At 41.3% G+C, this 12,681-nt stretch overlaps 2 protein-coding genes across 9 annotated transcripts in view; one reads left to right on the top strand and one right to left on the bottom strand.

The window, feature by feature from the left end:
* HAO2 (hydroxyacid oxidase 2) overlaps positions 1–12,294 on the top strand; it is a 39,250-nt gene extending 26,956 nt beyond the window's left edge. For 6 of the 7 annotated variants that reach the window (XM_012458840.2, XM_012458841.2, XM_012458843.3 and 3 more), the window contains 4 exons: positions 1,437–1,646; positions 9,617–9,775; positions 10,221–10,290; positions 11,397–12,294. In XM_012458840.2, coding sequence (XP_012314263.2) covers positions 1,437–1,646; positions 9,617–9,775; positions 10,221–10,290; positions 11,397–11,452 — 495 coding nt within the window. In that variant the 3' untranslated portion in view covers positions 11,453–12,294. The remainder of the gene's footprint in view (positions 1–1,436; positions 1,647–9,616; positions 9,776–10,220; positions 10,291–11,396) is intronic. The other variant, XM_021674143.2, reaches the window with a different exon arrangement.
* LOC135273428 (nuclear receptor-binding factor 2-like) lies at positions 2,563–4,452 on the bottom strand. Of its 2 annotated transcripts, none has more exons than XM_064372644.1 (2): positions 4,162–4,452; positions 2,563–3,817 (listed from the first exon to the last, which is right to left on the bottom strand). In XM_064372644.1, exons 1-2 carry the CDS (start codon positions 4,242–4,244, stop codon positions 3,067–3,069), a joined length of 834 nt encoding a protein of 277 aa, XP_064228714.1. In that variant the 5' UTR covers positions 4,245–4,452; the 3' UTR covers positions 2,563–3,066. The 2 variants fall into 2 exon arrangements, with proteins under 2 accessions (XP_064228714.1, XP_064228713.1); XM_064372643.1 differs by having other exon boundaries at positions 2,563–3,822; positions 4,076–4,239.
* Positions 12,295–12,681: the final 387 nt, after the last annotated feature.

Raw genomic sequence — 12,681 nt, 5'->3', positions numbered from 1 at the left:
TGCCTGCTCTGTACCAGACGCGGTATACAGCAGTTTGAAAAAGCAGATATGGTTCCTGCTCCCTAGAGCTTCCAGACAAGCAGAATATAAGACCAAATGTTCTCACCCATGGATCTGCCCAACCTGTCACCAGAAGTGTCTGGAGGCTGAAAAATAGGAAAGCCGTAAAAAAGATTTTTGCATGGAACAGGACAGTAACTAAAAAAGTTCATCCAACATTTTCTACCTTATGACAAACTCAGAAAATGCTAATTTTGGATGGCATACTTAGACAAACTGACTCTCCAAAGGGGAAGTTCATGACCAAGGTGACTGGCCAGATAGTCCAGAAAGGCCAGGTTCTACCCTGCTGTCCTAGAACTGAGGAATCAGTATCTCTGCACACATAGAATTCATTTGTGGAGCACCAGGTTGCTATAGCACATTTCTTTGTAATATCTGAACTAGGTGACTACGAAGGGCACCTTCCCCATTAAAATCCTATAATTAAATGGCAAGCAGTGTCTCAGAGAGAGACAGCCAGGATAAAGTTGGACTCCCTGGCTATGGTAGAGATAGTAAAGCCAGGCTTTTCAGACAGTGGGTAGCTGTAACACCCAGCCAAGCAACTCAATGGTTCTCATTAATCACAGATTGGCCTTGAGGTGCTCCAAAATTCTTATTCACATTCCAGAAGCACACTGAGATTTATAAATATTTGATGTACATGGTGAGTCAAGAGTAAATATTGGGTAATAACTGATTTTGTATTGCTTAGTTCTTATCCTGGGTGTGTTTTAACCATAACATAACACGTTGACCTGTAAGTGCTTTTGCTTATCAATATCATACACTAAACTCTGAATTATTTTTAAGTAGAAACTTCGTCTTCTTTGTCTTTGTGTGCCCCAGATCCTAGCACAATTATTGAGCCGCAACATGATTCATGGTTAACGACAAGCAATTGAAGTAGAAATTCTTTTATACAAATTTTGTTAGAAGAGGGAGCTAGAAACATTGTTGGGTTTTGTTGCTCCTGTTTCTTTTTATTTTCTTTGTTGTTTGCTTTTGAGACAAGGTCTCACTCTGTCACCCAGGCTGGTATGTGGTGGCACCATCACTGCTCACTGCAGTCGTGACCTCCTGAGCCCACATGATCCTCCCATTTTAGCCTCCCAAGTAGCCGGACTACAGGCATGCACCACCATTTCTTTTTTATAGAGGACCAGCAGCAGGGTTTCTCTGTTTCCCATGCTGGTCTCAAACTCCTAGGCTCAAGAGAGCTTCCAGCCTCGCCCCACGAAGCGCTGGGATTATATGTATGAGCCATCATGCCCAGACCTGTTCCTCCTCCTTCATGTTTATAAATGGCAACTCTCCAAACGTGTCTCATCTTTGGAATGCATCAGGTAGACTTGTGAGAGTTCAGAACTAAGTTCCCTTTTTATTTCCTATAGGGAAATTCATTACCTTATTTCCAGATGGCTTCTATCAGCACTTCTCTCTGCTGGAATGATCTCTCCTGGTTTCAGAGTATAACTCGATTGCCCATCATCCTTAAAGGGATTTTGACAAGAGAGGATGCAGAGTTAGCTGTGAAGCACAATGTCCAGGGCATCATTGTTTCCAACCATGGTGGGAGGCAGCTTGATGAGGTTCTTGCTTCAGTAAGTAGGATTACTTCAGAGAGAGGTGTGTTTGTGAGTGGGGTGTGTATGTGTGTGTGTGTGTGTGTGTCTGTGTGGTGTCCACATCAAGGCACTCTGTGAAATCTGGTGCATATTTCTCCCCTCCATACCACACGTGTGCATGTATCTGTGAATTTTAAAGACTGTTAATTATTGATAATAGCCTACTGTGTGCTAGGCTGTTTTTTCAACCTTTACATATAGCATCTCTAAGTCTCATGCCAATGCTGGAAGATGGGTGTTATTATCCCTGTTTTGTAAATGGGGATACTGTAATTTAGTGATGTTAAGTAACTTGTGTTTAGCTCACATAGATAATAAATGGTTAATGTGGAATTTGATTAGAGAGATGTTCTAAAGTAAACATCTTTCATGGCAAAACTCTAAAAACACCCTAATGAGTCTTTTGCTAAAATCTACAAAAGTCCACACTTTCTTCCCCTAAGTTATAAACTTATGTCCATTACAGATGAATTTTGAAGGAAAAAAAAAAAAGAGAAAGGAAGGCAGGGAAAGAATCTTTACATGGGAATTTGTTGTTGATTTGTTTCCATTGAGTTACATATATATATTTTTTTAAAACATAATTACTTTATTGATTTCTTACAATCAAATACTGCCAACTAGCATTACTCCCACTCTTGCATCATTAAAAACAAAGGGTATTTTCTCCTTGGTATTTTCAAATGATGAATTATACAATAAACAAAGTTAGAACTTAAAATGCACCCTGATTAATTATGTAAACTGGTAATTTGTTGAAAAAAGCATAATAATTTGGTTCTTTTCTTCATAAAATGGAAATTTAAATATTTCTCCTGACAGTCTTGAGGTTATTATTATGAGTAGTGCAAAGTATGGCACATATAGTTTCATCTAAAAGGGTGTGTATCTTACACACCTTATTTAAACAAACAAAATGTGCATTAACAAAATGCACACAGTCGATGCATGATAGAGAGCTTGTTTCAAATAGAAGGCAGCCCCTCGGGACACCATATTATTTAGGTTTTGCATTATCATTTATGGCATTATAGATTAATTATGCATAATAAACTTTTAAACGTTTTAACCCTGAAGATAAGAAAAATAATTGTTGCTTGAAAAAAAATTATTCCAGGTAGCCATTTGGTTTGTATCAGGAGAAAGTGAACCCTCCATGAGTTTAGTGTCTGCCAAGTCGGAATCATTAGCACAAGTCAGTGAATCAGATACGAGACACATTTCACAGTGACTGTTTCCCAAGTCCTGGCAATGCCTCTTCTCTCACAATCCGCCAGATGACGAAGCATTTCCGGGATGACCCTTCTATGTGGTTTTTCCCTTTTCATTTTTTTTGCTGGATTAACTATTACTGTATTATTTCCTCTTCTCCCCTCCTCTTCTGCGGCCTTCCATTTCAATTATTCATAAATCCTTTCAGAATATCCTCAGAGAGCTCCATAAGGGGAAGTTCTGGAGATGGAAAATCCAAGGGAGGAAGACTGGGGATTGGAATGTCCTTGGCTTTCCCGGTATTTGCTGCAAACTTCTGCCAGGTTGAGGAGGCTGTAGCAGTTTCTGAATGTGGTGGCAAGCTCCATAACTCTGATGTTTCTACAAAATCAGCATCTACATCCAGCTCCTTTTCTACTGGACCTTTTAGAAGTCTGGCCATTTCAGCCTTTAGTTGTTTATTTTCTTTCCTTAATCTTTCATTCTCAGCCACAAGAAATTCCACATGCCTCTTCAAATCTGCAATTTTGGTTGCCTGCTCCTCTATAATTGTTTTATCATCTTTTGGGGCTTTGCTTCCAATACATGGCTCCACTGGCTCACTCTTTTGCTGAAGTAAATACAGTAGTGTGTCTGGATCCCTGTCAAAGATCCCCTGAATCTCAGACAGGCGTTTCTCTGTGGAAGGGCTGTACTTCTGAGAAAGGGGGCTCTGGCCCTCTGCCTCCTCTGCAGAGGGTTTGTGAGATGCCTGAAGATGGGCAGCTACATCCTTGTCTGTGTTCTTCTGGGCTCTCAATCTTTCTTCACGCTGGGCCCTTTTCCATCTCTCTTGGATGAGGAGGAGCTGTTTCATGTGGCTATCCCTTTGCAATTCCAGTGAAAGATGAGCCTGCTCAGATTGTGTCAGCTTCATGGCTTCAGAAAGATATGCCCAGGTCTGTGGAAAATTGTCTTCCACAAAATTGGTCCGTGGTGGCAAAAAGGTTAGGACTGCTGGAATACATGCTCCCTCTCCAAGAAAAAAGAGAAGTGGGGCCAGGCGTGGTGGCTAGCACTTTGGGAGGCTGAGGCTGAAGGACTGCTTGAGCCCAGGAGTTCGAGACTAGCCAAGGTAACATAGCGAGACCTTGTTTAAGCTTTTGCTCTTTTGTTGTGTATGAACGAAGAGAAATTCACTTAGGGAACTGGACAGCAGTCTTTTTGTGACAAGAAATAGCCTCTTCGTATTTGCCTGCTGCTAATAAACGGTCTGCTCGTCTGTTCTGTTGATGAGCCAGGTTGAGGGGTCCTTCCATTACTTCCATAGACCCCGAGGCAAGTGGTGGCCTTAGGAAGGGAAGCGGTGGCACCGGGGAACATGGAGCGGACTGCAAGGGAGCACCACGCAGCCGCGGAAACCGCGGCCCCACTCTGCGCCCCAAGAGCCAGTGGTGGGCGCAGAAGGAGCAACAACCTCACCACTTCCTCCTCCGGCGCTGCGCCCTGAGTTATATTTTTTCAAATGTTCTTTTGCTGCTTGACTTGTTTTAAGAAAGAGAAATGAGGTTTTTTCCTTTTCAGTTTCATTGACTCTTATATAAATAAAACATGTTCACTGCAGCTAAGTTAGAAAATATACATAAGCAAAAGATAAAATCAACACTAATTTTATCACTATCGCTAACGTCAATATTTTGGTCATTGTTAACATCTTCTTAATGCAAATACAACTTTTTGTGTTTAAGAAAATTATAAATTACATATATATGTGTGTGTGTGTAGATATATATATATATATATATATATATATATTTTTTTTTTTTTTGAGACGGAGTTTTGCTTGTTACCCAGGCTGGAGTGCAATGGCACGATCTTGGTTCACCGCAACCTCTGCCTCCTGGGTTCAAGCAATTCTCCTGCCTCAGCCTCCCGAGTAGCTGGGACTACAGGCACGCGCCACCATTTCCAGCTAATTTTTGTATTTTTTTAGTAGAGACGGGGTTTCACCATTTTGACCAGGATGGTCTCGATCTCTTGACCTCGTAATCCACCCACCTCGGCTCCCAAAGTGCTGGGATTATAGGCGTGAGCCACCGCGCCCGGCCATTTTGTTATTTTATTTAGCGTTACATTAAGAGCAACTTTTTGTTTCGGTGTATATGCTCCTCATATTTTTAATGGCATGTAATATGAACAGACAACTATATAACCAACCTCCATTGTAGAACAACTGTATCCCCTCTAATCTTTCCCTATTTTAAACAACACATCAGTGACTGAATCCTCAGCACATTCTCAAGTACTTCTTTAAGATAAACTCCAGGAACTAGAAATTTGAACTAGTTGGTTGATACATTCCAAGACACATGATGCTTGGAAGCTTAAGGTCCAGCCACTCACCTCCTCCTCTGCACCAGCTCTAACTGGTAGAGGCAGAGGAATGGTAAGCCCACATGGAAAGCAGGGGCCACCCTTCACTGTGGCTCTCTGGTAAGAGTTGGATTGAAGCAGTCAGGCCTCCTACTTTCCATCCCACCTCTTGATTTGCAACCTTAGGGGAAAGTGGTTGGGCAGAGCACACACTGAACTCTCTCACCCAACCCCTGCCAGAAAGCCTTCAAGTCATCCGGTATTTAGCAAAACAGAGAAGGCAAAAGAGCATAGCATCCAAAAGCAGCAAATGGTAGAATAAAGACTTTTGAAAGAAAACTAATAAAATACATTATACAATAGGTGTTAAGCTCTCATTAATCAACTTAGCTGGTCTTGTTTCTTTGGAAGAACTGAGTAATAGAGAAAGATGAAGACTAATTCTCCCATTGTGCTTCTCCAGTAGAGAATGAGTAATTGGCTCAGGCAGGGGCCAGGGAGAGAAGAATTTTTCCTATCTTATTGTGCTGGTCAAATTATTATTCTCCCAAGCCATTTGGTTTCACATCCAAACCCAAGGTCACTCAGAGACAGCACCAATATCAGCGTGAGCCTAGTGAGGGTTTTGCTTCAGGCAAAACCTGACCCTGCGCTTGTATAACCCTGCCTCACTTGTCTCACCTTAATCCTGGCCCAAATCTATTTATTATAAAAACGAACTACCAGCTCACAAGTCAGAGTTTGCCATTTGATTTTTTATTTATTTATTTTATTTTTATTTTATTTTATTTTATTTTGAGACGGAGTTTCGCTCTTGTTACCCAGGCTGGAGTGCAATGGCACGATCTCGGCTCACCGCAACCTCCGCCTCCTGGGTTCAAGCAATTCTCCTGCCTCAGCCTCCCAAGTAGCTGGGACTACAGGCGTGCGTCACCATGCCCAACTAATTTTTGTATTTTTAGTAGAGACGGGGTTTCACCTCGTTGACCAGGATGGTCTCGATCTCTTGACCTCGTGATTCACCCACCTTGGCCTCCCAAAGTGCTGGGATTATAGGCGTGAGCCACCGCGCCCAGCCTCCATTTGATTTTTTTAAAACATTCTATTCAAATATCATTTATCTGAGTTTTTAAAAATATTTTCATAGTTTATTAAGGAACAAGTAGTGTTCTGTTACGTGAGTAAGTTCTTTAGTGGTGATTTGTGAGATTTTGGGGCACCCATCACCTGAGCAGTATACACTGCACCCTATTTGTAGTCTTTTATCCCTCACCCCCTTCACACCCGTTCCCCCTGAGTCTCCAAAGCCCATTGTATCATTCTTATGCCTTTGCATCCTCATAGCTTAGCTCCCACTTATGACTGAGAACATATGATGTTTGGTTTTCCATTCCTGAGTTACTCCACTTAGAATAATAATCTCCAATCTCATCCAGGTTGCTGTGAATGAATTCATTCCTTCTTATGGCTGAGTAGTATTTCATATATCACAGTTTCTTTAGCCACTTATTGATTTACGGGCATCTGGGTTGGTTCCACATTTTTGCAATTGTGAATTGTGCTGCTATAAAAGTGTGTGCAAGTATCTTTTTCATATAATGACTTCTTTTCTCTGGATAGACACCCAGTAGTGGGATTGCTGGATCAAATGGTAGTTTGACCTTTTTGTTCTTTAAGGAATCTCCACACTGTTTTCCATAGTGGTTGTACTAGCTTATCTTCCCACCAGCAGTGTAGAAGTGTTCCTTGTTCACCACATCCACGTCAGCGTCTATTATTTTTTTGATTTTTTGATCATGGCCATTCTTGTAGGGGTAAGGAGGTACAGCATTGTAACTTTCATTTGCATTTCCCTAATCATTAGTGATATTGAACACTTTTTCATATGTTTCTTGGCCATTTGTATATTTTCTTTTGAGAATTATCTATTCATGCCCTTAGCCACTTTTTGATGTGTTTGTTTTTTTCTTGTTGTTTGAGTTCCTTGTAGGCCCTGGATGTTAGTCTTTTGTCAGATGTATAAGTCATGAAGGTTTTCTTCCACTCTGTGGGTTGTCTATTTACTTCACAGACTGTTCCCTTGTCATGGAAAAGCTCCTTAGTTTAATTAAGTCCCAGCTATTTATCTTTGTTTTTACTGTATTTGCTTTCGCTTTCTTGGTCATAAAATCCTTACCTAAGCCAATGTCTAGAAGGGTTTTTCCTATGTCATATTCTAGAAATTTTACAGTTTCAGATCTTAGAATTAAGTCCTTGATCCATCTTGAGTTGATTTTTGTATAAGGTGAGAGATGAGGATCCAGTTTTATTCTCCTACATATGGCTTGCCAATTTTCCCAGCACCATTTATTCAGTAGTGTGTCCTTTCTCCACTTAATGTTTTTGTTTGCTTTGTCAAAGATCAGTTGACTGTAAGTATTTGGCTTTATTTCTGGGTTCTCTATTCTGTTCCATTGGTCTATGTGCCTATTTTTATACCAGTACCTTGCTGTTTTGGTGACTATCAGTAACTAGAGAGAATTCATGTCCAAATAAGAGACATTTTTTATAGTCCCAGCATGGTATTATTTGAATTTTTTTTTTTGAGATGGAGTTTCACTCTTGTCACTCAAGCTAGAGGCATGGTCTAAGCTCACTGCAACCTCTGCCTCCCAGGTTCAAGCAGTCCTACCTCAACCTCCTGAGTACCTGGGATTACTGGTGCCCATTATCACGCCTGGTTATTTGTATTTTTAGCAGACATGGGGTTTCACCATGTTGGTCAGGCTGGTCTCGAACTCCTGACCTCAGGTGGTTCACCCACCTCAGCCTCCCAAAGTACTGGGATTACAGGTGTGAGCCACCACGCCCAGCTGGAATATTTTTATAATGTTGTGAAAGAGAAATATGTTTGTACAAACTCTTCAAGTAAGCCATACTATGGAGTGGAGTTTATAATAAAAGTGAAATAAAATGGGAGTGAATTTCACCTTAGGGTGCAGTGAGGCTTTACAGTTAATTTTTAATAGGACAGAACAGGACATTCATTAGAGTCTTCTGGGGACAACAGCTGACTTATCCTTTTTCCTGGTCCCAGGAGGAAGTACAAAGATAATGTTAGCTGTGAAACCTCAGAGAGATGAGAACTTTACTCAAAATTTTCACCTTTTGTGGCACTGACACCAACCTGCAGGGAGTGGGACGCTGACCTCAGGCACAGAATCTCAGGAGGTGCCAAAAGCTCAGATACTATAGTTTGAAATCAGGTGATTTCAAAGTTCCTCATAGAAATTCCTAACCTCTTTCACAACATTGTAAAAATATTCCAAATAATACTATGCTGGGTCTATAAAAAATATCTCTTATTTAAACATGAATTTTCTCTAATTATTACATGTAAGTTCAAAACATATTCAATTCACCCCTATAAATTTCCTACCTATAAATTAAAGGAGAAAATTATTTCCTCACTAGTTTCTTATTCCGTTCAGTCTCAGCCAAAGGATCCCATTCAGATAGAATTCTGATGGATTCCTTTGGCAGCAGAAGGCCTCATAGGGCTCAGTTTTAACTCCTCTTCTCAGCCATCCCTCAGAGAAGCACAGACAAGAACCCTGAGGGAGTTCCAGAACTCCCTCCCCAAGGATCTGTCCCCCGATCCAGAAGGGACCTGCTGTCACTTCTCCTTACAGACTTGAAACTGCCAAGAGGCATAGATTGGCCTGGGGTACCTTGTGTGGTCAAGGCCTACTGGCCTGTTCCCTGGAATAGAAGAGGCAACATAAAACACAAAATTCTGTAGAAAAAAATCAGGCCAAGGTAATTGTTACCATGCTGTACTTTAGTCCTATCTCATTTTCTCAGATAGGGCATAAGGGACTCAGGGACAAGTTGGTCAAGTGATGCATGAGAAATGATATGCAGCCCAGTTTCTAAAGTCAGGCTGCAATCCAGACATGCAGGCTGTGGATGAGTATACTTGTCTTGCCAAAAAGACTTAGTGCCTTTGCAGTGGAGAGTCTTTCTAGTTGTGCCATCTAGAAACAGAGAGAGTAGAAGAAAATCAAAAGTCAAAATGTTGTTTGAAAAGAAGAAAGGTAACATGAACATGGAAAATGTCCCTTTTAGGATGGAAAAAGCAACCAAGCAGTTCTTCCAACTTGTGAGACAATTAAGTGAGTCAGAGAAAAGCTAGGCTGGAGTCAAAGCAGAAAGTCAAGGCAGGAGGGCCTCAGGAATGTAACTGCTGCTGTATTTGATCAGCACCAGCAGCCTTAAGCATGGAATGGGAAGAAATTGTCAAGGACATCTTCCCAGCTTGGTTTTCCTGATTGTATGCCAGGAAGACCAAGTCTGAGAGTCAAAACAGAAAGCCCCCCAGCCCATGTGTATCTCCTTTTTAGATTGATGCTTTGACAGAAGTAGTGGCTGCAGTAAAGGGGAAAATTGAAGTCTACTTGGACGGCGGGGTCCGAACTGGCAACGACGTGCTGAAGGCTCTGGCCCTTGGGGCTAAGTGCATTTTTCTCGGGAGACCAATCCTATGGGGTCTTGCCTGCAAGGTGAGCATGACAAAGCTAACCAGCAAGAAGATACAGAGCTTCCCATTCATTTCCGTGCTTTTCTGTGGTTCATTTTCCAAGATCAGCCATTTTCAAAGTGATTCCTAAAGGATAGTTACACCTAACCTGCATCTCCATGCTTTCTCTGAAGCATACTGCAAAATATTCAGTAGCTCTCATCTCCTATCTTTGTCTCCATGCTTTCCTTTATTCACCAGGTAATTCTCACTTCACAGAGATTCCCCATCCTTCCCATCATAGCTCTGACTGTATCTAGAATTTATACTCAGTGGATCGTCAGAATGTTCCTTCAGCCAGGTGCGGTGGCTCACGCCTGTAATCCTGGCACTTTGGGAGGCCGAGGTGGGTGGATCACCTGAGGTCAGGAGTTCAAGAATGTTCCTTCATGTCTCTTTGTGTCTCTGTTTGTCTGCCTTGGGAGCAGGGTGAACACGGTGTTAAGGAAGTTTTGAACATTTTAACAAAAGAATTCCACACTTCCATGGCCCTTACAGGTAAGTTAAAAACATTTTTTTTTTTCCTGATTTGGAACTCAACTCAGGATGACTAAAGAACAGGAGCAGCCGTCCTTCCCTCCAGCTGACCCTCACCTGGCGTGGCAGCTGTCCAGAAGATAGGCCAGGGAGGCAACATTCAAGACAAAGATTAAGCGCTATTCTTTGCCCAGTGGAAATCAGAGCTCTCTTCAAGATCATTGTCAGTTCTGGGGAGTGTCATCTCTGGCTCTGAATTCTTGCTTCTGTTGAATTTGTTCAATTTATGGGCTATTGATATATCCCATGCTTGCTGTTTCTGTCCACTCCAATCAACCCAGGTGTGAAACTCAACTCTTTTCTATGCTTCTATTTTTAGGAAAAGACCCTCTCATTAGTATATTTTTGTGAATAATATGTTTTGCCAAAGTTATGGAGCATACATCATAAATATGGAACAAACTCCCAGTTAAACATTACACAGCCTGTTACTGAATTCTTTCAGTCTCTCATCTCCAGGGACTTCCCATTGCCTGGTCAAGCCCACAACTCCCTGGCCCCATAACATCACACCAGCTCCTCTTTCTCTCTTCTTTTACTTATCTGGAGTTACTCTCTTTAATCCTTATGTCCAACCTGAGCCACAGTTATAACTTTCCATATTAATTAAGATCTTCTTCTTCAAAAAAAAAGAAGAGTCTTTTCCTTTGACAGAACTTTCCCTTAGATGGCAATTTTTATGTGGAATATTCACCCTATCTCTTTTGCTGTGTGTCATATTCCTCCCTAACAGATACTTCCTATATCCCTGAGCCTTATCAGAACCAAGATAAAGATGAAGGCCATCTATTGCACATGAAAATTGATTTAGAAATGGCTAAAATAGGGTTTTTATAGGTTACCCTGACATTTTGACATGACTGTGTTCAGAGATGACATGGGCCCGGGTTCACAGAATAATTCCCAGTGCAAACAGAATTACATCATTCATTCCGTATGTAAATCATTTTGTAAGAGTGAGCACAAAGATCAAGTCAGTCTTGTTCCCCTTCATCACCCCTTACCCGTAAGGCAGTGAGTTGCTGGTGTTTGAGAGAAATGGGCTTGTAACCACATTGTTCTTTCAGGCTGCCGGTCGGTCGCTGAGATCAATCGACACTTGATCCAGTTTTCCAGGCTGTAAGAAAAAAGAGCTAATAACCAGACTGCTGAGGTTGCCCACAGGAGGCTCACAAACTCACAGCACAGCGTGTGATGCTGTCCCACCTGGAACCCATCCTTTCCAGAGGCTTATGCCCCATATTCCCAATCCCTCCACCCCTGTGCTTCAGGTTCTCCAAACCCCTTGTGTTCCTCAAATGTGCCATGCCTTTCTTTGCTTCCCTGACTATTATATGTTGTTCTCTTGCCTAAAACCTTCCTCTGAAGTGAAAGATCTCAAGGGGACAGATCATTAATAACTGGAACAATTAGTGGGTTATATTTTTTTGCATACTCTATATAAACTCTATGAATGACTGTAAAACTTTGCAGTCTGCACAGAGGAGCTGTACATACAAAGCATTTTTCCAACGAAAAAAGATAGACCTATCTATAGAAAATAGGGAAATAGTGAAGGACATAGACTTTGGAGCCACACAGACTGATTTGACAGTCAGGACTACTGCTGGCAAGCTGAGTGACTTGGGCAAGTTTTCTTATCTCTCTGTGTTTCTGAGTCCCGGTCTGTAAAATGGGGATTACACTCCCTCAGCTAGTAGTTTGAGAAAAAGTTTAAGTAAGATAATGTATTTGAAGTTCAGAACACAATGCTTAGCACCTAGTATGAATTTAAGAAATAGGAGTATTTCATATATATAATATATATACAGATACATATATACATATACATATAGTATTGTTTGGAAAATTCCTGTTAACTTTTCAAGACCTTGTTCAACTGTCACCAAATATTAACCCTGGCTATTTGCTCAGTGCTTCCTGTTGTATTTTGCATGTTCCAATATTACAGCCCTTACTATAGTGTGCCATGTTTCTTTATTTGCATATCTGTCTCCACAAATAGACAAATAGACAATGAATGGCTCCAGACAAGAAACTGTATGTTTGATCCTGGGCTTGGTATATAGTAACATCTCATTGAACATTTCTGGGATGGATAGATGGATGGATGGATAGAGGGATAGATAAAGGAGAGTTGGAAAATAAATAAATGACCTATCAGAATAAAACCTCCCAAGACCAGTAGTCAGCTAGAATAGATTTCAAGAGCAGGGGTACCCAGCTGAATAAGATCTGACACTTGAAGACATCAAGAACGTTACAGATAGCTGGACATGAAGGCTCATGCCTGTAATCCCAGTACTCTGGGATGCTGAGGCAGGAGGATCACTTGAACCTAGAATTTTGAGA

The sequence above is a fragment of the Aotus nancymaae genome, unplaced genomic scaffold (genome assembly GCF_030222135.1).
Source record: "Aotus nancymaae isolate 86718 unplaced genomic scaffold, 86718_ANA_hifiasm-v0.15.2.pri h1tg000007l, whole genome shotgun sequence".
NCBI classification, from domain to species: domain Eukaryota; kingdom Metazoa; phylum Chordata; class Mammalia; order Primates; family Aotidae; genus Aotus; species Aotus nancymaae.
Note: the sequence above shows the minus strand (reverse complement) of the source record. Positions and strands in the feature narration are given on the sequence as shown.